This window comes from Brachycentrus maculatus, unplaced genomic scaffold (genome assembly GCF_059751285.1).
Source record: "Brachycentrus maculatus isolate JH-2025_06_01 unplaced genomic scaffold, ASM5975128v1 h1tg000189l, whole genome shotgun sequence".
NCBI classification, from domain to species: domain Eukaryota; kingdom Metazoa; phylum Arthropoda; class Insecta; order Trichoptera; family Brachycentridae; genus Brachycentrus; species Brachycentrus maculatus.
This window is the reverse complement of record NW_028280940.1, coordinates 102542-129374: the sequence shown is the minus strand read 5'-3', so window position 1 is coordinate 129374 and position 26833 is coordinate 102542. Positions and strand designations below refer to the sequence as shown.

The following is a 26833-nucleotide window of genomic DNA, read 5'->3' as shown; positions in this document are numbered from 1 at the left end:
ATTCATTCACAAACTAAAACATTATTATTGTTTCCAAACAAATTTTCTCTTGAAAAACTTTGCAAAATGGATCAATCCAATCCGGACCCCCCAAAAATGAGTTTTAATGACAGCAATAAAGAATCATCTTCAATAAAATGAAATAATCTTAATTATTCAAATATAATATTTAACATTTATTACAATACAATAAGTCGAGGGTGAACAAATTTTTATTCAAGGAATACTTTGAAATTGCTACAAATAATCACACTTTACCTTTCCCGTACTGATCATCCAAAAATTACATGTGAACCGAAGGGGGGCACCAAAAGACCCCGGTATATATTTACCATACATACCAGCAGTAGGGGATCTCAATTCCAGTATCTTAAATGCATACATAGACAATTGTCCCCTAAAAACTACCGAGACGAACCGCAAGGTACCTTGGTGGGATGAAAAGTTGAATTCCCTAAGGAGAGAATCCCGAAGACTCGCGTGTTTCGATTCCTCGTCTTTTTCAAATACCGTATGAAAATGATGCGGAATGCATCGAAATAGGTGTCACAGTAAATTTTAAGAAATAGTGGTATTTACTAGGTAAAACATTAATTACAAATGGATAGATTTTACCACAAAGTGACTGCCAAATCAATTAATGATGTTATAGTCTATTGGAGGTCTCTTGCTACTTGGATTTTGGCACCCTGTGGCATGATCCGAGTCATTTATTTTTACTGATTTTCCCAGTGGAGAATCAATCTTCATTAGATTTTTGGGTGTTTTTTCAGGAATGCATTGAATTTCAAGGTTATAATCACGCGACTGTTGGTGTATTTCATTAATTGACAATTTGAGATTGTTGCATTTATTTCGCAACTCTTGTAATTTTATGACAGTTTTCTTCTTTTCTTCCTCGTATTCATCGATTTGTTTTTTTTTAAATAAATCCATGGATTCGTGTAAATCACTTAATTAGTTTTTAAATTTTTATTTTATTTTTGTCCTGGTGAATTTATTAAATAAATGATCTAATATATTTTTTTTCAAGCCATTTTTTAAATCAATTTTTTTTCTATGTAATTTTAGTTCAGTTTTCGCTCTTGTATTGGACATTTTATTTTAATTAATTATTTATAATCAAATATATGTCATGTCTTGATGTCAAAATATTGTCATTAGTGACGTTTATTAGTAAGAAGACGAGCAGGATAATAGAGGTTTGGAACTTAACTAAACGACAGGTGAAAGATAATGTAGGTAACTGCTTTAGCGATTTCATTCCTATGACTGCTGAATCCAAAGACCAGGACAGGACTTTTGACAATATTTTGGCACCAAATTAAGGATTGTTCTGTTTGTTACGAATATTGCATAGTGAATTGGGTAAAATATATATTTTTTCAAACCTGTAATCACTTTAAGTTGTTATCATGATTTGCAGAAAATATAGCCAAAGTTCACGAGAGACACTTATTATTATTAGTAGATATGTTGATAATTCGTGGGTTTGTTTTTGACTGACCTGCTCTAGAATTGATCTGACATTCCTCACCTTGCCTCGTAATGTTTATTACGCAATGTCCATAGTAACCATAGAACATACAAAATATGAAAACTATCGTAAAAATCCCCGAAACAAGCATGACGTTGGAAAACTATAAGTTATTTATTGTTATAAAGTAGGTCCTTACAGACATGACAAATCTTGCAATTTGCAACATGCAATTCAAACCCATATGCGTGAAACCTTTTTTTTATTGTAGGTGACAACACCAATTTAGTACTAGAGTCATAAACGTAATCTGATCCCGGCTGCAACGGTCTAATTGGCCCGGTGATAGGATTTTATTTCTTGAGGTCGAAAATGTTTTAAAACATTCAAAGATTTACAAAATTTAAAAAAAAGGCGATCTCTTTTTGCTCACTATAGCAGAGAGGAGTTGCTCGTTATAACTGTGAATAAATGTATGAAGAAAATGTCAATGAATGTTTCCTCGCTATATCCGAGATCTCGCTATAACTGTGCTTGTAATAACGAGTTCAACTGTATTTATTTTCTAATTAGTAATCCAACTTGTTACATTCCTTCATAATTTATATATATATGGAGTAATTAGCTTTCTAAACATACGCACAAAAATCATCAAACAGCTTTTAATTTGCCATAACTACCATGTGACACATGTGACTGTGCTGCATAATAAATATTCCTTACCTTTTAACATTCAAAAGAGATTCAAACAAAATTTTCTCATGTTTGCTGACGATACCAAGTTATTTATACGAGTCAAGTCTATAGACGATTGTTCCATGTTGCAAAACGATCTCGATAATCTAGTGTCTTATTGTAATCTTAATCAGCTGCCTCTAAATGTCAATAAAGGTTTTAGCATTACATTCACAAGAAAAAAAAAATTATGTTTGATTATGAAATTAACAATAGTCGGCTGACGAGGAAAACTGAATTAAGAGACCTCGGTGTCATAATGGACGAGAAACTTTTGTTTTCTTCACATATTGAAGCCTGCGTTAATAAGGCCTACAGAAACTTAGGTTTTATTTTTCGAACCACTAAACCATTTAAAAATACATCCTCTCTTGTAACTTTATATAATGCTTATGTTGGTAGTCACCTGGAATTCGCCTCAGTCGTTTGGAACCCTCAGTACGCTATATATATAGCTCAACTTGATCGTATTCAAAATAAATTTCTAAAAATGTTGGATGGTAAGCTTCATTTAAGTTTCAACTCTTACGAAGAATCTTCAGCCTTCCATAAATTATCTTCACTTAGTAAACGTAGGAATATATCAGATTTATGTTTTTTGTATAAAGTTATAAATAGTATAACTGAGAGCCCCTATCTTCTTGAGCAGATACCTTTTCACTGTCCAATGAGAATCTATAGACATAGTCATACCTTTTATAATCCAGCACCATCAAAGAACTATTAAAAAAATTCCTTTATTTATCGAAGTTGTGGGAAATTTAATGAATGTTGTACCCACCTTGATATGTTCTACTCCGATCTTTCAAAATTTAAAGCTAAATTGTTCGAAATCTTATAAACCTAAAAAATAATTCTATTCCCTGTCCTTTCATTTTCTTCTTTTCCTATCACTGCCATCTCCTTTTCTCTTTATCCCATCCTTGTCTCATGTCTCTTCCTTTATATAGACCTCTCTTATGCATAGTTGTGAAGAACTATAATTGGTACTCATGATTTTATTTTTTGTATTCTGTATGTATCATATATTGTAGCTGTTGTTCTTCCTTCCAATAAAAAATAAATAAATAAAATAAAAATAAAAATAAAACTCTCACAATTGTGTAGTCCAAATACAAGGAAAGGGTTCAATTTATACTCGCTAATAATTTTCTTTAATTACTTTTGTTTCAGCCCGTCTGCATATGGAAGAAGATTTATACCAGTTAGACAGCAACAAAACCCCTAAGCAAAACACCTGCGACATCCTACGAGGGCTCTGTTCGCGAACCGGCCTGTTCTATGGAGCCACTTCCGCTGACGGCTCACCGACCTTTAGCGATGATACGCCCAGTAATAGAAACCCGCCTAACAGCTCCGTATCCGATGCTAAGAGATTATCTTACCTAAATGCATTGGTGAAACTGCTATCTATGGATGATGACGGAGAAGCGCTCGGTTTCACAACTGAAGAACTGTTGTGCTGGTAATTAGACTCTTAAACAAACCCCTAAATCATTTATCTGCAAACTTAAACCCGTCCCACATTGTTTATGCTGGATAGCGACTCGGTTCTAACGTTCAATACTTATATTGACCCTTTCCTGACAGAATGCCTTCAGCCCCGGTCATGTCGCGGTTGTTTTATTTCAGTAGATCTTTTCAATGTACACTCAATTTGGTACGGGCAATCTTTCCTAGGTCTGGGGCCTAATTATATATACGTTTCATCAATCGAGATTTGTTATTTGTTGCAGCTTGCGAATCAGTCTTGTGCACGAATCGACGCAAGTTCGCGCAGGAACATTGCGTGCGGTACGGTATGTTCTTCGCACAGAAGCCGATGTTATCGCATTCAACTGTCTGAGGCTTCCGTATTTGGTGACGAGGTAGGTGGCGTGTATTATTGTGGCTGGGAGCAAGATGATGTCAGTTGGGTGTGGTCCCGTTGTACTGTATCGGAGCCCGTTGTATTGTGCAGATGCATGGATGTGGTGCTGCGCAACGAGATGGAGCGCGTGCAGGCGCTGCGCCTGGTGCGGCGCGCGCTACGCCTGGGCGCCGCGCGCATGGAGCCCGCCCTCGCGCGCGCCCTGCTGGCCGTCCCCACGGCCGCGCCCGAAGACAAGGATCGCCTCATGCGTGCCTGCCTCGCTGTGCTCTGCGAATTAGGTCAGAATATGCGCGATTGTTTGCTCTAATATTTATTTGAAAGCACCATGGAATGATATTTACAGCGCAGGATTGATCTCTTCGCCTTCATGTAATTACACTAAACTTAACATTGTGTCACTCTGATGCAGACCCCTATGCACCATTGGGTATGAATAAGGGCGAAAAGAAGAAGAATAAACCTACTCAGACCTAGTATATTTTTTTATAGTTTTTTTTTTCATACAAAAAATAAAGTTTTTAATAATATGGTATTAGATAATATGTTTTTTTTTTTTTGGTAAGTATTAATATGACCTCGAGGAACTTGTACAAGCTAGTGCGAGTGCGGGTATGCCCCGAGCTCTCCAGCTATTATCCTTTTCCTATATACTGTCCCCTTTCCATTTCCTTTCCTATATGGCATTAATTCAACATAATTCACCTTGAACTCGGTCTTATACAGTCTCCTATGCGTCAACAATACATCTTATATTTTATGGGGAAAAACACAGACCCGAGTAATGAACTCATTATTGGAAAAGCTAAAACTAAGATCCTTTAATGAGCCGAGTGGTTTGATCCCCCGAGGAAAAGAGGTCAGGGCCAACTGGCAGATATGGCTGTGAATATCTTTATTCTATAGGAGTTTTAAACCCGACTCTCTTCATGGAAACGGGCGGGGTGGCGGCCATCACCCGAGCCATTCTGGACTGCCAGACTCCACGGATCGCCGAGTCCCTGTGCGGCGTTCTGCTCCACCTCCTGAACCGGCCGGCCACGCGCGTCCCGGCACGCGTGGATCTGCGATGCCTGGCCGCTCCCTATTGTGACTTCCATTATCGCCACGGATGGATGGATAAAAACAGGTATTTCTTATTACAACAAGGTTTTACCACCTAACTTTACCTTGGCTGATCTAAAAATGTTTCCATATTCAGTCCATTGAGGATGTAACAATTTACAATAATCCTTAAACCCCAACCAATGATAAGCTGAATCAGACACTTGTTGGGACGTTGCAGAGACGAAAGAGAAATGAGGTTCACTTGCAGCCGTCTGTCACTACTCTCCGTGCTGCGCAGTTGGCCCGGCCTCTTGCACTTCTGCGATCCCTTGAACCAATCGGGACTCAGGGCTATCGTGGACGTTTTGTACCTTAACCAACTGGAAGTCAGGGTGAGTCTCGTTATCTACTAAACGGTAGAGTGTCAGATTGTGCGCTGTAGGTGTCCATGTATTGCTATTATTTAAATTAAAATAACATAATAAGTTCAGGACATCTAGTAACTGACTATTTAAAAATAAAAAAATATTCAAAATTGAAAAAAAAATTATATTTACATAAAACATTTTAGGTTTTTTTTTGTAATCAACGTATGTCCGCCTCCGTGGTGTAATGGTCAGCGTGTTTAGCTATCATGCTAGAGGTCCCGGGTTCGATTCCCAGGGGGGGGGGTGAAAATAAATATTAGTGATTTAACACTAATATTTATTTAATATTACTCTGGACTGGTTCCTGAAGCGCAAGAGTGATCACCTTGCCTTCATGTAAGTAATGATCAAGATAACACTGCGTCAATTTGATGCAGTGCCCTATGCACCATTAGATGCGGATAAGGGTTATATATAAATTTTGTAATCAAATTAAGAAATTACATTGTACTGAAGAAAACTAATATTGCTCCATCTAAAAAAAAAAAAATTGTTTGTTCCTTATAAACAAACTTAATTAAAATAAAATTTAAAAAATAATTATGTTCATTTAAGTACTTGGTGTGTTTTTAACCCCAGTACTTAATCAAAAATAATTATTATTAATAAGTATTTCTTTGGTTGGTAGTATTACAGTGTGTACCTGTAACTAATATCATGTTGCTTGTCTGAAACTATATAAGAATTGGCACACTTGATTCTGCCCCTTACAGTTTTATATTTCCTTGGATGGAATCAGTTACTGAATAATTAACCTGAACTCGCTATTATTTTATTTTAATTTACATTGTACCAATGTATGAAGTGAACAAAAGAAGATGGAATTTATTTGGAAGAAAAGCACACCTGACATTTCAACAGGATTAAAGAACACAAGAAAAAGGATTCTCATACAAAAAGGAGGAATCTACATTTCATCAAACCATTCAGGTACCCAACTTTCTTATAATTACTTTTCCAATCTAAATAGTTAGATAGGTTGTAACAATTAAAAGTACTTTTTATTGAAATGAATCAAAATGATCTAGAATATTGTGCATTTTCATTAAATTTCATATTACGTTGCAATTGTATGTATTTGTAACAATATTATTTAGCACATACCCAATTATCTAGATTGTTGTAATGTGTGACATGAGTATAATTGTTGAATTTAACTACCAGCAATTATTGACTGGATTTATAATCTGCACACGACACGTGCTATGAAATACTATTGACCTTTCAATGTATTATTGTGTTAGTTTTTTAATAATTAAGTTGTTTTTTTTAAATAAAAATATTTTAGAGCATCGTTTTAGTTAAAAATTTAGAGAATATACAATTGATTACAATTTGAAATCCGAAAGCATCTAGAAAACCTAAAGATAAAGTTGAACTTTCAATGCATTATTGTTACAAACCATAAATAAGAAGTTGAATAAAATAATTATTTATTGAAAAAAGCATCTTTTTTTATTGTTGTGTAACAAGGTTTTGGAACCATTACATTGTGAAATAAAATTCTGATGAAATCTGTAATAATGTATTTTTGCAAGTAATTTTAACCTGTCCAGGAGTGAATTTTTTTTTAATTATTTTCTTTTACTCTTTATAATTTATATCATAATCGATGCTATGAGCACTATATTCTCTTGAATAAAAAAAACATTTACACCAGTAAACATGATTCATTGCAACATTGGCAATTTTGACATAAATCATGTTTTGTATTTGTCGTATATTTGATCATTCTCCTGGAAAGGTTAAATATATGTATTTTACACACGTTAAGAAATTTTGCTTATCAAAGTGAAAAACATAATATTTTAATTATTTGTTTTTGCATTATTTCATAAAAACCTGCCTATAGAATTTTAAATGATGTTAAGAATTTCCGTAATGGTGTTTAGAATTTCAATAATTATATTTCCGAATAGAACATGCGCTCTTTTTAAGGTTACTATAAAGAAATTGATTTAGAAACAGTGTTTTGTTAAGTTTTAAGAATATAGGATTAATTAATATTTCCATTCAATTTGGAATGTAGAGAATCAGGAGAACTGCGAGAGAAAGTTGAACTTTCAATGTATTGTTGTCACAAATCAGTTTTTTTTTATTAATATATTTCAAGTTGTTAGAAAGAGTTGTTAGGAAAGAACGGTAAAACAAATTTATGAGGCGAATGTTAGCGGGAAAAGAAGCAGAGGAAGACCGAGAAAAACATGGCACGATCAGGTATGCCAAATACTTGAAAGTGGTCAGGTTAGGAGTCGTAACAATCGGCGGGTATGTATGAGGAGATGCATTAACGTGGAAAAGGCGAAGAATGTTTGCAAGGACAGAGTGGTGTGGCGCTCTATTCTCTCTGCCTACCCCTGCGGAGAAGCGGCGTGATGGTTAGTTAGTTAGTTAGTTTAAGTTGTTAGAAAATGATCAATTAAGCGTTGTGTTTTGAAACATGACTAGAAGTTGCGTGGACTAGAGGTTAAATGATGAAATCCGTTGAGGAACGGTAAAGATGCAAATGGAAAGCAATTATATCCTGATTCAGTATTTATGTGAAAAATTACACAATCTTGGGAATTGTGCTCTAAGTATCTTCAATTCACTTTCCCTCTTCCACCAAGATTCCAGTTAGTTACTTGGTTATTAGAGTCACGGAAATAGCAACATCTCGGATATATAGTTTACAATTTTCTCCACACATTTATTCACTTTCAAAAGAAGCTTTACTCGGGTTCTCGGGTAAACCCAAAAAAATCTTAAAACTTTGGATACCAGGGCTTTCGGGGTTACTAATTAACAAAATAATTCAATACCATATAAGGGATTATATATTAAAATGATTTGGCAGTCACTTTGTGGTAAAATCTATCCATTTTTAATTTCTAACCAAAATAATTTTTTTCATAATTTTACTGTCAATTTGTAAATATATGATTTTTCCACATAAAAATCTAAAATTATTGTATTATTTTAAAAACCACATTTATTTCAAATAAAATTACATACATACATAATACAAACAATTATCAACAACCTACAAAATGAGTACCTTCTTTTTTTATTAGTGCTTCAGTACTCAATTTCTATTTAAAATATTCAATAATACGATTGGAGTTACTATCACTCATCAATTTTAAAATACCGACCCGACAATAAAATACGACAACACATTTAGTGTAGCCGTTCGAAAACCAACTACCGTGTGTTCTCTCCTATTCCGAGAATTCTAAGATATGGCAATAATTACGGGCCGTTGTTTGATATTTTTAGTTCATCAATAAACATCTTTAAGTCAAAATTTACTGAGTATTTTTTGGATCTCTTGGTATGAATTTTATTTAGATTATTAGCATAAAATGTTCAGGATGGCCATTTAACGGTTTTTACACTTTTGTCGTCAATTAAAAACAAAGAAATAATCTATTCACGATTGTGATTATTTTTGTGTAAAAAGGTGTTTATTTATATTGAAATAGGGAAATAATATTTTAGAAATTTTTCATCCTAAAGCACGGTTCGCCAACCTTTTCAGCAGCCAGGCCAAATTTTAGAAAAGATATTTCGTACCTGGCCGAAAAACAAAATTTCTTTGATTATTCAAAGCAAACAAGAAATATGTACATTGTTTTACAAGTAGATATATAAAAAATGAGAATCAAACATATTTATTACATAAGAGTTAGGCAATACAAAAAATAATAATAAAAAAGTTTAAAAAACATACAAAATTTTAGTGAAAAGTGATTTTGTTTGTCAGAACTAAGTGCATCAATGTTGATAACGATAGATGTTGTTGTTACATGCAAACAATTTTCCAATTGCTCATCAATGATTGTTGTTCTCATTTGAGATTTAATGTGCTTTGTTCGACTAAAAAGCTCTTCAAACGTGAAAGTGTTTCCAAATAAGAGAATCCTTGATAGAGCACGTTTGTAAAATGCAGGATATTTCTCCTTGTCCAAATATGTTTTGTAAAATAAAAAATTGACAGAGATACTTCCATATACGGGATATGATACAAACTACGCACGATAGAATGTTCCCTTTGGTGGTTTTATGTAAAGAAAGAAAAATGTGTGATATGCTCTGCTGGCCCAAGTAGACTCCCAGCGGGCCGCGGATTGACCACCCTTCTCCTAAAGTTTTTAAAATTACTCAAAGCAGTTGGTCTGCGGTTACTTTTTCCACGCATTTATCTAGGAAAAATGCAGAGAATCACTTTTGATTCTTAGAATGAGATTTGAAAAATTAGTGACAGATACAAAACGTTAATTCAAAGCATTTTATTTGATTAATTTACATCAAGAAATGAGCAATATAATTTTTCCTGGTCTGGTGTGCTCATATCGCAAGCATTTAATTTGCAGCCATGAAACAATTTTGTTGCCTTAATTTTTATCTGGTTTTTCGTTTTGTTTTGGCAAGTGATTTGAGATCTGTGTCTGCCTCCGTGGTGTAATGGTAAGCGTGTTTAGCTACCGTGCTGGAGGTCCCGGGTTCAATTCCCAGGGGGGGTTGAAAATAAATATTAGTGATTTTACACTATAATATTTATTTCATATTACCCTGGACTGGTCCCTGAAGCGCAGGAGTCAAGATATCACCGCATCAACAGGATGCGGTGCCCTATGCACCATTGGGTGCGGATAAGGGTTAGAAGAAGATTTGAGATGGGACATATTGTCAAATCTTGATTCATGTACATTATATGGATCTCTCTTTCTTGATTTTTCCACATTTCCACCTATAATTTACCTCTACTTGCCCATTTTACTTCCAATTTAGTCACCTTGTTTACAGACAAAAGTTTAAATGTCAAATGTTTCATACAGAACTATAACCTCCCTACACATACGAATGTATGTGATACGCGCCTTTTTTCCGCACCATTGCGCTAAACCCAAAAATAGTTGATGCGAGACAGAGAGAAGGAACATCCTAACAAAAGAGTACATCAGTTCCGGCCTAAAAGCACCTATTGTGGCAAAAAAAATCTGTTTTTTCTACAGAATTCACTCAGAAAATAACCCGAGGTTAGGTGGTTTACTAACTTCATGACATTGAAAATTGTTACTACAAGCAAAAATGTCCTGCTGTCACTTGGTCACTTTTGCTTGGCAAGAAAATTAACATCAATGCAGTTAGTCATTTTTGACAAGTCAATATATTTTACTTCCAATTTTAAAATCACTTTAGGTTTTTTTTCAGGGCAATATTAAGCTGAAAAATGTTATAACAATTTAATAGTAAAAATAATAGTTGTAATAATAATAAAAGTATTTTAGTTACTAAATATAACCCTTTGGTTACCAAAATCTGATAAATCGGCATTTGGTATTTAAGCGAGAAATAATGGATCAATAAATCCGTTGGATCTGATGTCATGATTTATAAAAGTACAGTAAAACATCAATGTAATAGACTGCCTCCATAGTGTAGTGGTTAGCGCGCTCGGCTACCTTACTGGAGGTCCCGGGTTCGATACCCAGGGGGGGGTCAAATAAATATTAGTGATTTTTTCACTCTAATATTTATTCATTACTACCCTGGACCGGTTACTAAAGCGGAAAGCGGATCACCTTTCCTTAATGTGATCCAGGTAACACTGCATTTATACGATGCAGTGCCCTATGCACCATCGGGTGCGGATGAGGGTTTGAAGATGAAGATAATAGACTAATTGGGGGGAGGGGGTGTCCGTTGAAACTGAAAGTATGTTACATACAACACAGGAGAAAGAAAATTACGAGCCCTCAAAAAAGACAAAAATTGACATATCGCTCACTCCTTTCAAGAACGTCATAAATCAAAATACTTGATATTTCGGGAGAACGATTTTAAAGTTTAAAAATATAACACAATGTATTAAAAATAAATATCAAGCCACTAATTGAACTTTTTACTGTGCAACAGATCTTTTTAGGTAAAACCTGAAGGTTTTTTCTACATTTGAAAATTATTTAATTTATTTATAAAAATAATTAAACAATACATTTTCTTCAAATTACAAAAAAAAACATTTTCTGGGCAGAGCGCTACAGGGCTGTAGCGGGTAAATATTAAGTTAAAAATATGCCTCTTTTGCTGGGATATAGTACATTTTCTGGGCATTCTGATAACATGCACAACTGAAAATTGACGATTTTTGATTTATGACGTTTTTGAAAGGAGTGAGCGATATAATATAATATAATGAATTATTCTTGATATTTAATCAGTTTTTTTTGTATTGTTTGACATATGTGATGACTACTCGTTACTTCAAGGTTAAAATAAAAGTCTTACTCATGAATTGTACTTAGAAATTGCCATTATATGTATATCACGTATCAGATTACCAGAACCTTAGAGACCCATAACAGTTCATTTATGTTCAAGTGTAAGTGATGAAATAATAAAAGACATGTTATTTTTTTAATTCATATTTAAGAAGTAGGTTCTTATCACTTTATTTTAAGATATTTTACATTTAAACATATTCATAACATTTAAAACTATTTAATACTTAGTGAATTCAAATTTATTTTTTATAACATGTAAAATTCTATTATTTAACGAAGCGTAAAGCGAATCTAAAATTTCTGATGTTATTTCTTCTTCCCAAACTTGAATCAAGTTTTTTTTTTTAATTCCTCAATGTTTTTTTATTTTTTTTCCCGACTTTTTTTTTCATAATCGCCCATAAATTTTCTATCGGGTTCAAATCAGGACTATTCCCGGGCCACGTCAACGATTTTAAGCCAATTTTATCATTGAATTCATTGATCTGTAAAAAAAAACAATAAATTATTTATCAAGTGGTCACAAAATGCGTTTAAAAAATAAATATTTGTACTCACAGTGCGGGCTCTATGGCACGGCGCAGAATCGTCCTGAAAAATCGGGTCCGCGGTATACTGCGTAATGTCCTCGATTGTTGGAATAAGATGGTTTTTCAACACTTTTTTGTACTGGATGGCATTCATTGTACCCTGTACAAAATTTAGAGGTCCCAAACCGTACGCTGTCATGCACCCTTAAATCATGATGTAGGGTGAATGTTAAACGGTTCGAGTGACGCATGACGGATGGTATCTTTCCCCAGGTTTTTATCAATCTATCTTTCTGCCGTCTGGACTGATTATTATTGTGATTATTTTGGATTTTATCGCAATCGACATTTTCTTTGCACTTTCCATGATTGTTGAGTTATGTTCACTCAAACGCAGGTAAAACAAGACTGTTGAGACATTTTAAAATGTAAATATCGTAGAAAGGTGACACATAGTGTCCTTAATTTATCGAACAAAAGAAAGAGGTATCGATAAAGGATTTCTTAGAAAAAAGGTTCAGTGAAGTCAAGGGGTGCGGGAGCACGTAAACTCGTAATTTTTTTTGTCTTGCGATGTAAATGTAGATTAAAAATAAATAAATCAAAACTTATATACACTTAATATACATAAATAGCACAAAAGAAACAACATTTTATTTAATGTCTTGGGACACTCATCGTGCTTTGCTTTCGGTAATCCTGCTTTCAAAATAGTCAATAAATCTTATTAGATCGTCGAGATGCCATCTGACCACTTCATTTTTGGCAGTATTGTTTCTTCTTCACTATCCCAACTTTCATCCTCATTTTTTAGTTTCGTAACTTCATCTGCTATTTCACTTCCAGTCAATGATGACTATGGGTATGAACCCATAGTCACCTTCATCTACCTGGAATTTTTGTCTGTTATATCTGAAGTTCGTTAAATATAGGTCCGTTATATTGAGCTTTTACTGTATCAGATACATTTTGGACAGTGTGTTAGGGATTCTTTCAGGGTTGTGCAAAATTTTTCTATTTTCATTATTTATTTTTTCCATTATTGATAATATAAGTTAAAATTTAGAATTATGGATCATTTACATCTTACAATTGTTGTAATATTACAAAACTTTAAGTTACAAAAATACTTAAACAGAAACGAGAAAAATAAAGCATATTAAACCTTTTTCTTCCGCTAAAAATAAGTTGTGTAAAGCTGTGATATTATTAAAAAAGATACATTTACGTGTCAGGGTTGATCAACAATAACATAACTAAATAAATAAGTATTTGTATATATTAATCACACCCCTGCTCTATTCCTTTCAATGCCGGATGTGGTAAATTAAGTCGTTTATCTCGAGTGTAATGCGTATGGCGTACAAAAGGAGGTGGACATTAAGGCCAAACATTCAACAGCGCCAACTTAATTTTCTGCTGTTTAAATTCAAACAGTGAATGAATTCTTCGGTAAAATCTACCAACGTAACCAAGAGCGTTGAAATTTACGTCAATCAACTAGAACCGACACTAGCCTAGGTAGGTATGTCGTTTATACAATAGGAGGGGATATTGTTTGCGGACAGCGATACAATATTTGTGTCAGTCTATTTCTAACACCGTTGCATTAGATTCACGCTGATGCACGTCCAACCAAAAATATAAAAAAGTTCAGTAAGTTACTTATTATTTTCAAATGCATAACTTATTTTACCTTTTACTCGTCGTAAGACAATAATTAATAATAACATAAAAGATATTTCATATCGCGCCAATTTTTAATAAATACTACCTCACTTTAAAATAAATGTTATTTGATTTTTCATTATTATAATGTCCCGAGTACTTAAATACAAGGTTCATAGTTATGTTCACAGTATGTTCAAAGTATTCAAATTATTTATATTTATTTTGATATGGGTTTAGATAAATTGTAATACAATTTATTTAAATTTAATTTAAAAAGTTTTTAAGAATATCATTGTAAACTAATATCTAAACACATTCATCCAAAAACGTTAAATAATATATAATTTTTCTGATGCATTTATTCTTTTGTACACTATTAAAATAAATATTAGGACATGAAACGCTCTGACTATGTACAGACACTGAAACTCGGGACCGATGACCGATGTAGTATGTAGATGGTAAACATTTTCTCATAAATAATTACAGGGGTTTATATATTTATATTTTATCTGAAAATATTTTAATATTTTCATAATGCACACAGTACAGATTCTCACTAGTAACAATCTACACTAACTAACCACCACTCCGCTTCCCGTAGGGGTAGGCAGAGAGAATAGAACACCACACCACTCTGTCTTCTCAAACAGCCTTCGCCTCTTCCACGTTATTTCAATACAAACCCGCCGATTATTTCGACTTCTACCTGACAACCTGACCACTTTCAAGTATTCGTCATACCTGATTGTGTTTTTCTCAGTCTTGTTATCCAATAAACCCTTTTGTCTATGTTCCCTCTGATAAGAAATAAAAATAACAAATTAAAAATTAAATTAATAAATAAAAATAAGAAACAGCTACTACCTCCTCTTCAACCTTCAACGTCCCAAGGACCCAACTCAAAAATTTAGAATTAGCTTCACATACGGTGTTTGAAAATGATGCGGAATGCATCGAAACACGTGTCACAGTAGATTTTAAGAAATAGTGGTATTTACTAAGTAAAACATTAATTAAAAAAGTAATTAATGGGTTGGGGTTTAAAAAAAATATATATGTGTACTTTTTTATTCGGTCAATTCATTTGTAGAAGTGCAGAAAAGGTCAAACCATTTTGTTATTGACATACAATAACAGAAATAAATGCTCGCTTTTTGACATGTCCACCTTTTATAAGAAGATGGGTCTCGGAACATAGATGAAGTCTGTTAACCTCCACAGTAGTAAAAAGTTATGTTCCGTGGAGTGAGTTCTTTTTTATAAAAGTATTTTTATCAACATAAAAAACATTACATTTCCAATAAATATCATCAGTTTGATATGAAATATTACCTTTTTACGGAAGTTATCAACCACTGAATGTTGATACAAACATTCTCAAATGGGTAGAATATGTTTTTGAAAATAACATTGGGACGATGGAGAAGATTGGGAGTTGTGAGTAGTTTGTCATTAAAGTGAGTGATTTCGTCTTCATTCAACGAGCGATCCATTTTTCTGTGCTCCTAAATATAAACACGGTTTTATGCACAAAGTAAGGAAACAACACCCAGTTTTACGTACAAAATACACGAAACGACACACAAAATTTTACTCACATAATACACAAACGCGATACTCAACAAGTATCAGTTATTTACAACTGTCATGCTCAGGCCACTAACATTGAAAATTGACTAACTCGGTCAATGTATAGAATGCATAGCAAATAGTTGTCGGATGTAAGTATACGATCCTCATTTCAGAAAGCCATATTGGATTTACTGTACGAGCTGTTGGGACTGCCGCAGCCGGAGTGGACCGATGAACTCTCCGTCGCGCTGGCCGCTGTGGACCCTTCCGACTTCCAGGTACCGCGCTCGCGCCGAGCCCGATCATTGTCACTGCCCACTATCACTGACCAACGCCTGGTTTCTCATTGGCAACCATTATGCAGGATTCGTGGCGACTCAGCGAGGGGTTTGTGGCTGCCGAGGGCAAGTCTATCCTCCCTCACCTGGCGGCCACGGGACCCGACCTCATGGAGCTGCACCTGGCGCTGCTCTTGTACTGCTTCCTGGAGGTACGTCCTCGCCCGCTAATGCAGGTAGTAGTCTCATCGGGCTCACGGCTCATGCGTGTCTTGTCGAGCAGGTGGGTCTGCTGGAGGCGCTGGTGGAGGTGGCGGTGACGAGCGACACGTTCATCTCGGTGCGCGCCACGGTGCTGCTGGGGCAGCTGCTGCACTCGGTGCACGCGCTGCTGCCGCCCGACACGTGCAACATGTCGCCCGCGCTGCCCTCGCTGCTGGCGCGCGCCTCCGCCGGCCACCCGCCCGCGCTGGCCGCCGTGGCCGCGCTGCAGAACCTCAACGCGCTGCTCAAGTCGCGCCCCGCCTCCTGCAGCCTCTTCCTGGACCACGTGCTGGCCTGCTGCCGCTCCGAGGCGCCCGCCGCCGCGTGTCCGCCTCCCGCCGCGCGCCCGCCGCAGGACGACCGCGCCCAGGAGCCGCCCAACAAGAACCGAGGCGTCTTAGTGAAAAGTAAAAGTGTCGGCGCTCGGACTAGTGCCGCGGTCGGCAAAGTGGTGAAGAACAAAAAGATATTGAATCTGTGGGAAAATCTTAAAGATACTGATAATTTAATTAGAGATTCTCACGTTCTCCAGAATATTGCCGGTTTCGATTGGGATTGGAGTATTATAGGGGTTATTTTAAAGGTTTGTAATTGATTCCTAACGTAGCCTTTTACCTGCCGCGACCGCGTCAGCACATCACTCGAGATGTGGCAATATGGTGTAGGCAGTTGAAAGGCTATATGTAATTGTATCATATGGTAAGTGGGAGGGAAGGGTTGAAATATACGGAGATGTGTGTATCCAGAGCGGCGTGTGGGGCGTGGAGCAGGCGGCGCTGGTGCGGCGGCTGGTGCACTACTTGCGCCCGTCCTCCAACCGCTTCTCCCACTCGGACCTGCTGCTGGCCGGCCCCCTCAACACTCGGGACCAGGCGATGGCGGCGCTGCACCTGGTCACCTACCTCCTGCAGGTTCAGCAGGTACAAGACACATCTCGCTAAATAAAAGGTTTATTTGGCTAGAAAACAAAATAGAAGACACTAGTTTTCTTGGAATCGGCTGAGAGCGTTACTATTAACCCGACGGCTGTGGGCGACTCATATAGGAGAACGTAAAATTTCTCCTGCCATATTTTAATGAAAATATACTGACCGGTGGCAAAACTTATACTCTAAAAAATCGTGAATCACACTACTGACATCTTTTGGCATCACTCATAAAAGTAAGGTTCCCAGCCAATCAGACGACACTTTAAAGACAAGCCCTAATTCTGATTAAATGTTCCCGCGCCGTAGCGAGCCTATAAGCGGTGGCCTGCACTGACTTGAAACACAAGTATTCTTTATTTTGTGAATGTGAACAATTATCATTAATCTTATTAACCCTTTGAGGACAGAATAAAAAATATTTTTTACTTAACATATTTTTATTTCTAGAAATTATTAACCTTTTCATAGCCGCAAATAAATTACGCCGCAGTGCTTATCAGGCCAAGTATTTTTTTGAAAAAAAAAGTTGTCTAAAGAAATTTTTTTTTGTTGTTTTTATTAAATTATAATTTACTTACCAAATATTGTATTATATCCCGCATCGATTGTTAGAGTTTTATTCTTGAAGTTGAACCAGTTTCAAATTTTCATCTCAGACAGGGTTGTCACACTGAGTCGCACACGCAAGTTTTTATTAAATTTAATATTAACACAAAACTATTATTTATCAATGGAATATAGTTTGAAATGTAAAAAAATAGTAAATTTAATATTAACACTCAACTATTATTTATCAGGTATCTTAGAATGAAGTTTAGTTAGAAATGTGATAAATTAGTAATTTTCCATTGTGTGGTACTTCTCAAAGCACGGTATAACACAAAGAGCCATCTGCATTGTTTACACCTATAACTAGACTCTTTTCTTAGTTTTTTGCTAGTACACACAATACACTTCGCAGTCGGGGATGATTTTTTTCGGTCCGTGGTAGTTTTTCCAAAAAATGTCTTTCTGTAAGTCGCGATAGAAATTCTGCCTTCCGTTTTCTGCCATGAGAAGTACCGGGTTGTTCTTTTTCACTTAGCACGAAGAAGAACAAAGAACTTAGCACAAAGAAATAATTTATTTACTAAAAAGTTGTGAAAAGAAACCAATATCACTAGCAAAACACTGATAAAATCGGAGTAAATATAACGCGAAAGGTATAAATAAACAAATATTTTCATAATAATATTTTAAAATAATAAGAAAAACACAAAAAAATTTAGCAAAATAAAAACCCCTGGCGTTCAAAACAATCGATTAAAATAATCAATATTTCAAGTGGTTTGAGTGGTAGCCCTAATGACATCTGTGAACTGTCAGCTGAAAGTGATACAATATGAGTTAAAACTGCGGAGTAATACGTCATCAAAAGTACTTACGAGATATCTCGTCTCTGGCAATACGGGCACTCCGCCATTTGCCGAGATATCTCGTCTGTGGCAACCATCGGATTAAATAAGTGTAGTGTAAACAAAATTTTACTGAAAGTTGTGCTCACAGATCGATACAATATTTATCCCTCAACAAAATTTAAAATACACGTGCGCCTGGCAGTTAGCAACAAAGACCGTGTTTTATAAAGTATAAATAAAAGCATTTATTCTTGAAAATATGAGGTAATATATAACACTACTCATTTTTAGTATTATTATGACTATAACTCACCTGTCATTTTGTTTATTTCGTTCAATAACCTCACAAAATTGATAAATATAACCTATAAATATCCCGACATGTGCACATCGCCACAATAAATAGTCTGAAATAAGCTCCGAGACAATGATACCAACATGAAATCCATACAAGCACTATTTCTGTTACATCATCATCATCTTCTAAAGGCAGCGCCTTGTTGTGTCAGCCACTTGTCTCTGTCAGTCGCCATCCTCTTGAGCTGCGAATAGGAGGAGACGTCCATGAGCCGCTTCAAATCCTGGAAGTATGAAGTTCTTGGGCGGCCTCTTGTTCGTTTTCCCAAGATTCTTCCTTCGAAGATGTTGCTAAGAAAGGTGCTATGTCTAATTGAGTGCCCTATTAGCTTGGCCTTCCTCTTCAAAATATGATTTAAAAGCTCTCTTCTTTCTTTTACGTCCTGCAACACCTTTTCGTTGGACTTCCTTACGACCCATGATGTTTTGGTCATCTTCCTCCAAACCCACATCTCAAATGCTTCAAGCCGGTCTTTTTCGTACTTTTGGATGGTCCAGGTTTCACACCCATACAACAAAACACTCCAAACAAAAGCCTTTATGAATCCTTTTCTTACTTCAATTTTTAAATGTTTGTTTGATAGGAGGCTGTACTTTTTCATAAAAGTGTGCTTGGCTAGCGTTATCCTCTTTTTTATGTCTAGGGTACATTTATTGTTATATGTTAGCGTGCTACCCAGATAACAGAATTGATCCAACTGTTGAATTACTCTATTTCCGAGAAGTATTGTTGGATGGAGGTCAGATTTCTCTTTTTCAACGATCATTGATTTTGTTTTGGCGGCATTAATTTTCAAATGGAACTTATCCAGAGCATTCTCGTCTTCTGCTATCAGGGCGATGTCATCAGCGAATCTTATACAATGTATTTGTTGACCGTTTATTTTTACTCCATTTGTTTTTTCCTTCAACTCTTCAATGGCTTCCTCTATGAACAAATTGAATAGATAGGGTGACAGCGGACAACCCTGTCTCACATCTTTTCTTATCTTGGCTTCTTTTGAGGAACCATTAATATCTATGAGAGTGGATTGGTCCTTGTACAATTTGAGGATGGTTCTTCTGTCCTTCCAATCAATTCCTCTTTTCTTCATGACTTTAAACAAGAGGTACCAATCCACTCTATCAAAAGCCTTCTCTAAGTCTATAAAGGTCGTGTATGTTATAAGATTCACATCCAGTCGTCTTTCCAGTATCTGTCTCAGTGCCAAAATTGCCTCTCGTGTTCCCACTCCACTTCTAAAACCAAACTGATCTTCTCCAAGCTGTTCCTCCACTTTCTTTTTCAACCTGCCCTTTATAGTGTTCAGGAGCACTTTGGATGCGTGGGATAGAAGTGTTATGGTTCTATAGTTGTTGCAGTCTGCTGCATTTCCCTTTTTAGGTATTGTTATAGACTTACTCTTTACGAAGTCGTTGGGCAATTTTCCCTTTTCATAGCACTCACTTATGATGTTATATAGTGCTGTCTTCGTCCGTTCGTCTACATTCTTTAAAACCTCAGCAGGTATATCATCTATCCCAGTTGCTTTCCTATCCGTTAAGGCCTTCACTGCAAAATCGAATTCAGCCCTTGTCAAGGGTGGTCCTTTGCAATCGGGATCTACTTCTTCTTCTGGTTCCAAATAAATCCTTTCGTCTTCGATATCATTTCCACAGTACAGATCTTCTAGATATTCCTTCCATCGCTCAGCTACCTTTTCATTTTCAAATAATAGGTTTCCGTTTTTGTCTTTAACAATATTGCTCTTTGTTTTAGGTGTATATTCTAGGCTTTTAACTCTGTTACATGCTTCTGTTACATAGGCAACACATATTGCACTATGGTTTTAACTAGAAACCTGTAGGCAATTTATTTTAAATTTGTGGTTAGCAGCAGTAACCAGTTGTCCTGAAAGGGTTAGGTTGATTTAATTTAGTAAGGACGTGAATCATGATTTAATATGCAAACAGTAATTATGTGGTGAATGTTTTTAGTATAAAATGCTTATATGTAGTAAGATATTTTAATATTTATAGAAAGTGAATCGAACTTTGTGTTTTATACTTTTTTTGTTTTATTTATATAAATTTTCGTGAACTGATTTATGTAGTGCCAAGAAAAAGTATAATTACGATTACGTGATTTTTAAATTCATATATTTCATTTTACTTCTTAAATTTAAAATGTCAGGATGTCAGTAAGAGTCGATAGACTCGGATTTTGAAAGGAGCGGAAGCAAAATGTATACTAGATTATAATAAAAACATGGGGCTGGTGGACAAAGCTGACACGATGCTAAGCAACTTGAGCAGTATGAGGAAGTCAGTTAAATGGTGCAGAACAATTGCTTTCCACAGATCTTTATGAATTAAATGCACACATGTTTCAAACTGTGAAATAAAAATAAAATTAGCTTGGCAAACTTCCAAATGTCCCTCTATTCTCCGTCCTATAACATGGAGTAGTAATTTACTTGGAGCATCCTCGTCAAGGACATATAAACACGTACCCGCTAAAATTCCACCCTCTCAAAAAGTACTGTGCCACTTCTAAAATAAAGAAAATGAGAAAACAAACTAAATTTGTGTGTGCCGAGTGTAATGTGCCGCTTTGCGTAGACAAATGTTTTCAAAAGTATCGTGATAAAAATAAGTATTAAACTTTGTCACAGTTAAAATAGCAATCGTTATGTCATTTATGTCATTATAACTATAACGGCTCACGGAGGCGACAGTCTGTGCGGTACCCGCGCACGGCTCTTTAGTACGGTATGTATGTGTGATGCATCTACTTGTGTAGTGTCCATATGGCGCCGCCTTCTATTTCATAATGCTGTTGATGATTTATTTAACACGGGTTGTTGAAATGTATACGTTGTTATTGTTTAAAGTCGCAATTTAGATTACGCAAATAGAGCGCCGCGTGTGACAGGAGGATAGTTTTATCCATGACGCGTGTAAAAGGTTAATACGACAGTCTTCTGCTTGTTAACTAGTGGATTATTGCCACCTCCTGCAGTCGGAGGCTCTCCATCCTTCTGTAAGAGGACGCCCCGGTATAGCGAGTCAAATATTGCAGGCCGAAGCGCTTCGCCTCCTCCAAGAGCTGTTCCTGGACATCGCCAAGCAGGTGCTGGCTATCTCGGGGTCCCGCAGCGCGCACGAGTGCCTGTTCAGTCCGCAGCACATGAGCACCACCATGTGCCAGCTGTACTTCCTGCTCATCGGCCGGCTCTGCTCCAGCCGCGAGGGCTTGGTACTGTTCCACGAGACGGGCCTGTACGACAGGTAGGTAGTGCGGGCGTTGCGGGGAGCCGGGCGGCGAGAAGCGGCTCTGATCCCACTCTCCCACTTGCAGCCTGCTGCGTCTGGCCGCCACCACCCACCACAGCTGCTACGTGAAGCTGACCGTGTCCTGCCTGGACTACACGCTGGACTCGTACCCGCGCCAGATCATGGCGCAGACGCTGCAGTGCAAGGTGGAGGCGTCGCGGCTGTACGCCACGCAGTTCTTGCTGGTGCTGCTGCGGGCGCGTTGCCGCGATTTGCGCGCTGCGCGGACGTCGCAGCTGGCCGACGTGGACGGCTGGCTGCTGGAGCTGCTGTGTCGGCAGGCGCGGGACCCCGCCAAGGCCGTGTCCCTGTGTGCGCTCGACACCCTCAACGAGGCCTGCAACGTGCCCGTGAGTACGCAAAGCCACCCGGCGCGTTCCTACTACTCCTACCTCCTACTCACGCTAGCGTCCCCTTGCAGGCGTACCTGAACAAGCTGGTGGCCATGAAGCCGCACGTCAAGGATCTGGGCGACAAGGGCTACCTGCTATGGATCCGCTTCTCCGGCACGGCGCCCGGCTTTCAGGCCCTGGTGGAGGCGGGCTACGTGCGGCGGCAGATTCGCTACTGGGTGGAGCACTACAACTACAGGTCCGTCACACTACTTCCCGTGTGCGTGATGGTACGTATGGCACTGGCGGATGATTTGATTTGAAGTTATGCGACAGGTACACGCGACTGGTGGAAGGAGAGATCCACGAGTGCCTGACTCTGCTGCAGCGTGCCGAGGACGGGCGCTACCGGCGGCGCGTCAGCTCGGGCCCGCCTCCTCCGCGTGCGCACGCGCCGCCGCCGCCGCACCTGTACGCGCAACTGGTGCTGCACCCGGAGGGGCAGCTCATGCTGGAGCGCCATGGCGACCTGCACCACCTCGCGCAGGTACCCCCCGCACCAGCCCGCGCGGCTTGTCGCTGCCAGCGCCGCCCTGTCCACCTCCGCTGAGTTGCGCTCTCTGCTTTCAGTGCATCGAGAGAGGATCGTGCTCCACGGACCAGGAAATCATGGATTTGAAGTCCGCCTTGTGGGCCTGCGGACACGCCGCCACTTCGGCGGGCGGCGTGGAGCTTCTGTCGTCGCTGGGAAATGCTGACAGTAATGTTTTCTCGGACGCTGTGAAGCTCGCGCAGACGAGCCAAGTGTACTCCATCCGAGGAACGGCTTTTTACGTTCTCGGACTCATGGGCTGTACGTACGAAGGGGCAAACATTTTGCATTCCTTGGGTGAGTACTCTACTGGCCGGAAGTCGGGTCCGTTATTATCGAGACGGAGTTACCTTAATGGTGCGTGGTTTTTGCAGGTTGGCTGTGTGTTCGACACGACAGGCACGAGCGATGGCCGATAATTCGAGAAGAGCCCTGTCTATCTAAAACCGCTTCGGAAAGCCAACTGTACGGCAAGTGTGCTCGCCCCCCGGACAAGGGTGCCGAGACTGGCGACCGAGCGTTGGTCACCTCCGCAACCGTAGAGCACTCCCTCACTGAGGAGAGCTGCGACAGCTGCGAAGGCGATGCGTCGGACAAACTGGACGCGGACTACGTACGCTCCGTTAGCGAGAGCTCCGATCCGCCAGAAAGGAGACTGAAGAGTCACACGCTTCCTCAAAGGCCGTATCCCGCAGCCAGAAAACACCAGAGATCGCTGTCTGAATCCAAGACCGTGGACAAGTTGAAAAGTGAAGAGGGTTCCGCCGATAACATTCACGAGAGAACGTTCTCCATCGGCCCCATATCGGAGAATGCGACCGCCAAGCTGTGGCAGAGGGGCTTCACTTGTAGGAACCGAAACAACAGCGAGTCCAGCACTTCGGGCGTCAGCAGCTGCGACTCGGTGCTCGGCAAGTACAACTACAAGTATGTCCGTGGATGATGCTGCCTCTCGTTCCGTTACTTTACATGACTGTACAGTTGCTAACGGGTTGAACTTTCAGCGACAGAATACTGACTCTGAGCCCGATACCGAGTTCGTCCAGCCTGTCGGCCATGAAGAGGGTGGCGGTGCCGATAGCCAGAAGAAGACCGTCCGCTCAGCGCAGAATATCGGCACACAGTGAGTCCGCTTGCGCTTGTGGCCCAGAGATGGTGTTGTTGTTTGTAACTAACGCGCTTGTTTTCTGTCTTCAGGCTATTGTGGCTCCGACATTGCGAGCTCTCCGCCGAGCCAAAGAGACCTCTGCGGCTATGTGACTATAAGGTCATTGAGTCGACTTAGACGGTAATTCTGCTCAATTCTCTCAAATTCATTTCACAACTATGTTAATGCTAATTCTTAATATTAAAAAATATACCATTTTTTACCAGTTGTCAGTCATGCATTATCCGTCAATAGTAAGAATGTGAAACTTTTAACATATACACTTAACATACATATCGCTCACTCCTTTCAAGAACGTCATAAATCAAAAAACTTGATTTTTCAGGGGAACATTTTTAAAGTTTAAAAATATAACACAATGTATTAAAAATAAATATCGAGCCACTTTTTGAACTTTTTACTATGCAACAGATCTTTCTAGGTAAAACCTGAAGGTTTTTTACCCATTTGAAAAATATTTAGTATATTAAAAAAAAATTAAACAATACCTTTTCTTCAAAATGCAAAAACAACACTATCTGCCCTGTAGCGGGTAAATATTAAGTTAAAAATATGCCGCTTTTGCTGGGATATAGTACATTTTCTGGGCATTCCGAAAACATGCACAACTGAAAATTGACAATTTTTTATTTATGACGTTGTTGAAAGGAGTGAGCGATATGTATGTCCGCCTCTGTAGTCAGCATGCTCGGCTACCGTTCTGGAGGTCCCGGGTTCGATTCCCAGGGGGGTCAAATAAATATAAGTGGTTTTTTCACTCTAATATTTATTCAATATTACCTACTCTGGACTGGTGCCTGAACCGGAGGGCTGATCACCTTTCCTTCATGTATTATCGATCAAGATAACACTGCGTTTATATAACGCAGTGCCCTATGCACCATTGGGGTGCAGATAAGGGTTTGAAGATGAAGATGAAAGGAGTGAGCGATATGTCTCTTATGTTTATATTAGTTTTTCACATTTTTATGAGCAAAAGGTAAATTGTAAAGGGTGATAAGAAGAAAATCAGCATTTCTCACGGATTTTTTTGTTTGTGTTGTTGAAATACAATGCAATATGAATGCTTGATATATCGCTCACTCCTTTCAAGAACGTCATAAATCAAAAATCGACAATTTTCAGTTGTACATGTTTTCGGAATGCCCAGAAAATGTACTATACCCCAGCAAAAGAGGCATATTTTTAACTTAATATTTACCCGCTACGGGACAGAAAGTGTTGTTTTTGCATTTTGAAGAAAAGGTATTGTTTAATTATTTTTTTAAATATATTAAATATTTTTCAAATGTAGAAAAAACCTTCAGGTTTTACTTAAAAGATTCGTTGCACAGTAAAAAGTTCAATAAGTGGAATGATATTTATTTTTAATACAATGTATTATATTTTTAAACTTAAAAACGTTCTCCTGAAATATCGATTTTTTTGATTTATGACGTTCTTGAAAGGAGTGAGCGATATGTTGTTTTGAATATTGAAAGCATTAACTTTGTGGATCATATTGATATATTATTTTGAGAAATAAAAATACTTTGTTTTTTTGATCCATTCACATTTTTATTGACAACCAACTAGTTTCGGCAACATTTATGACATAAATTAAACCCTGAAGAGGGTAACAGGTTGTTGCCGAAACTAGTTGGTTGTTAATAAAAATGTGAGTGGATCAAAAAAACAAAGCTTGATATATGACTTGCAAATTATCGTATTGTTCCAATTACAAACTTTTTGTTTTGAGGAATGTTGGGGGTCACCATAGAAACATACTTTTTCATTAATGTTAGCGGATGGCAAATAAAAATGAATTAAAAAAGAACTCCACCAACAAGACACACAAGGTGGTTTAGTGGGTATCAGCAATTAAAAAAATAATTAAAATTGTGATTTAAATAAATGGATACAATTTATGAAGTGCCGAACATCAAATTGCCATCAATCATCACGAACATCAAAACACCTCGTATTGTTTACTATACAATGTCCACAGTAAGCATAGAACACACAAAATATGGAAACTATCCTAAATATCCCCGAAACAAGCATGACGTTCAAAAACTATAAAATTAGTTATTTAGTGTAATAAAGTAGGTCCTTACAGACATGACAAAGCTTGCAATTGAAGCCCATATGCGTGAAACCTTTTTTTTAATTGTCGGTGACAACACCAATTTCGTACACAGAGTCATAAACGTAATCCGATCCCGGTGGCAATGATCTAATTGCCCGGATGGATTTTATTGCTTAAGGTCGAAAATGTTTTAAAACATCCAATCAAATATTTACAACATTTAAAGAAGGCGATTTCTTTTTGCTCGCTATAGCCGAGAAGTTGCTCGTTATAACCATGAATAAATGTATGGAGAAAACCGAAACCAAAATTTTGACTAATGTTTCCTCGTTATATCCGAGATCTTGCTATAACTGTGCTCGTTATAACCGAGTTTGACTGTATGTCGTCTACTATACTAGTACTACTAGTTTACTAGTTAAGACTAGCTCTTTTCTGCATAACACCCTGTCTATTTCACACTGAATTTGAAGAAATTTTGTAAACAGATATTGATGTTTTTAGACAATGAGTTAGGATATTGAGTTCCCT

General features: G+C 37.7%; 1 protein-coding gene across 1 annotated transcript in view; it reads left to right on the top strand.

The window, feature by feature from the left end:
• The window catches only part of rictor (rapamycin-insensitive companion of Tor), a 30654-nt gene that overhangs the window by 697 nt on the left and 3124 nt on the right, over nt 1-26833 (top strand). The window contains exons 2-18 of the mRNA XM_088262783.1: nt 3386-3677; nt 3949-4080; nt 4173-4363; nt 4989-5211; nt 5368-5521; nt 15776-15880; nt 15967-16092; nt 16164-16727; nt 16891-17064; nt 21889-22097; nt 22168-22492; nt 22564-22733; nt 22811-23021; nt 23105-23363; nt 23441-23993; nt 24071-24189; nt 24264-24354. Of these exons, the coding sequence (XP_088118909.1) occupies nt 3386-3677; nt 3949-4080; nt 4173-4363; nt 4989-5211; nt 5368-5521; nt 15776-15880; nt 15967-16092; nt 16164-16727; nt 16891-17064; nt 21889-22097; nt 22168-22492; nt 22564-22733; nt 22811-23021; nt 23105-23363; nt 23441-23993; nt 24071-24189; nt 24264-24354 (3898 nt within the window). The remainder of the gene's footprint in view (nt 1-3385; nt 3678-3948; nt 4081-4172; nt 4364-4988; nt 5212-5367; nt 5522-15775; nt 15881-15966; nt 16093-16163; nt 16728-16890; nt 17065-21888; nt 22098-22167; nt 22493-22563; nt 22734-22810; nt 23022-23104; nt 23364-23440; nt 23994-24070; nt 24190-24263; nt 24355-26833) is intronic.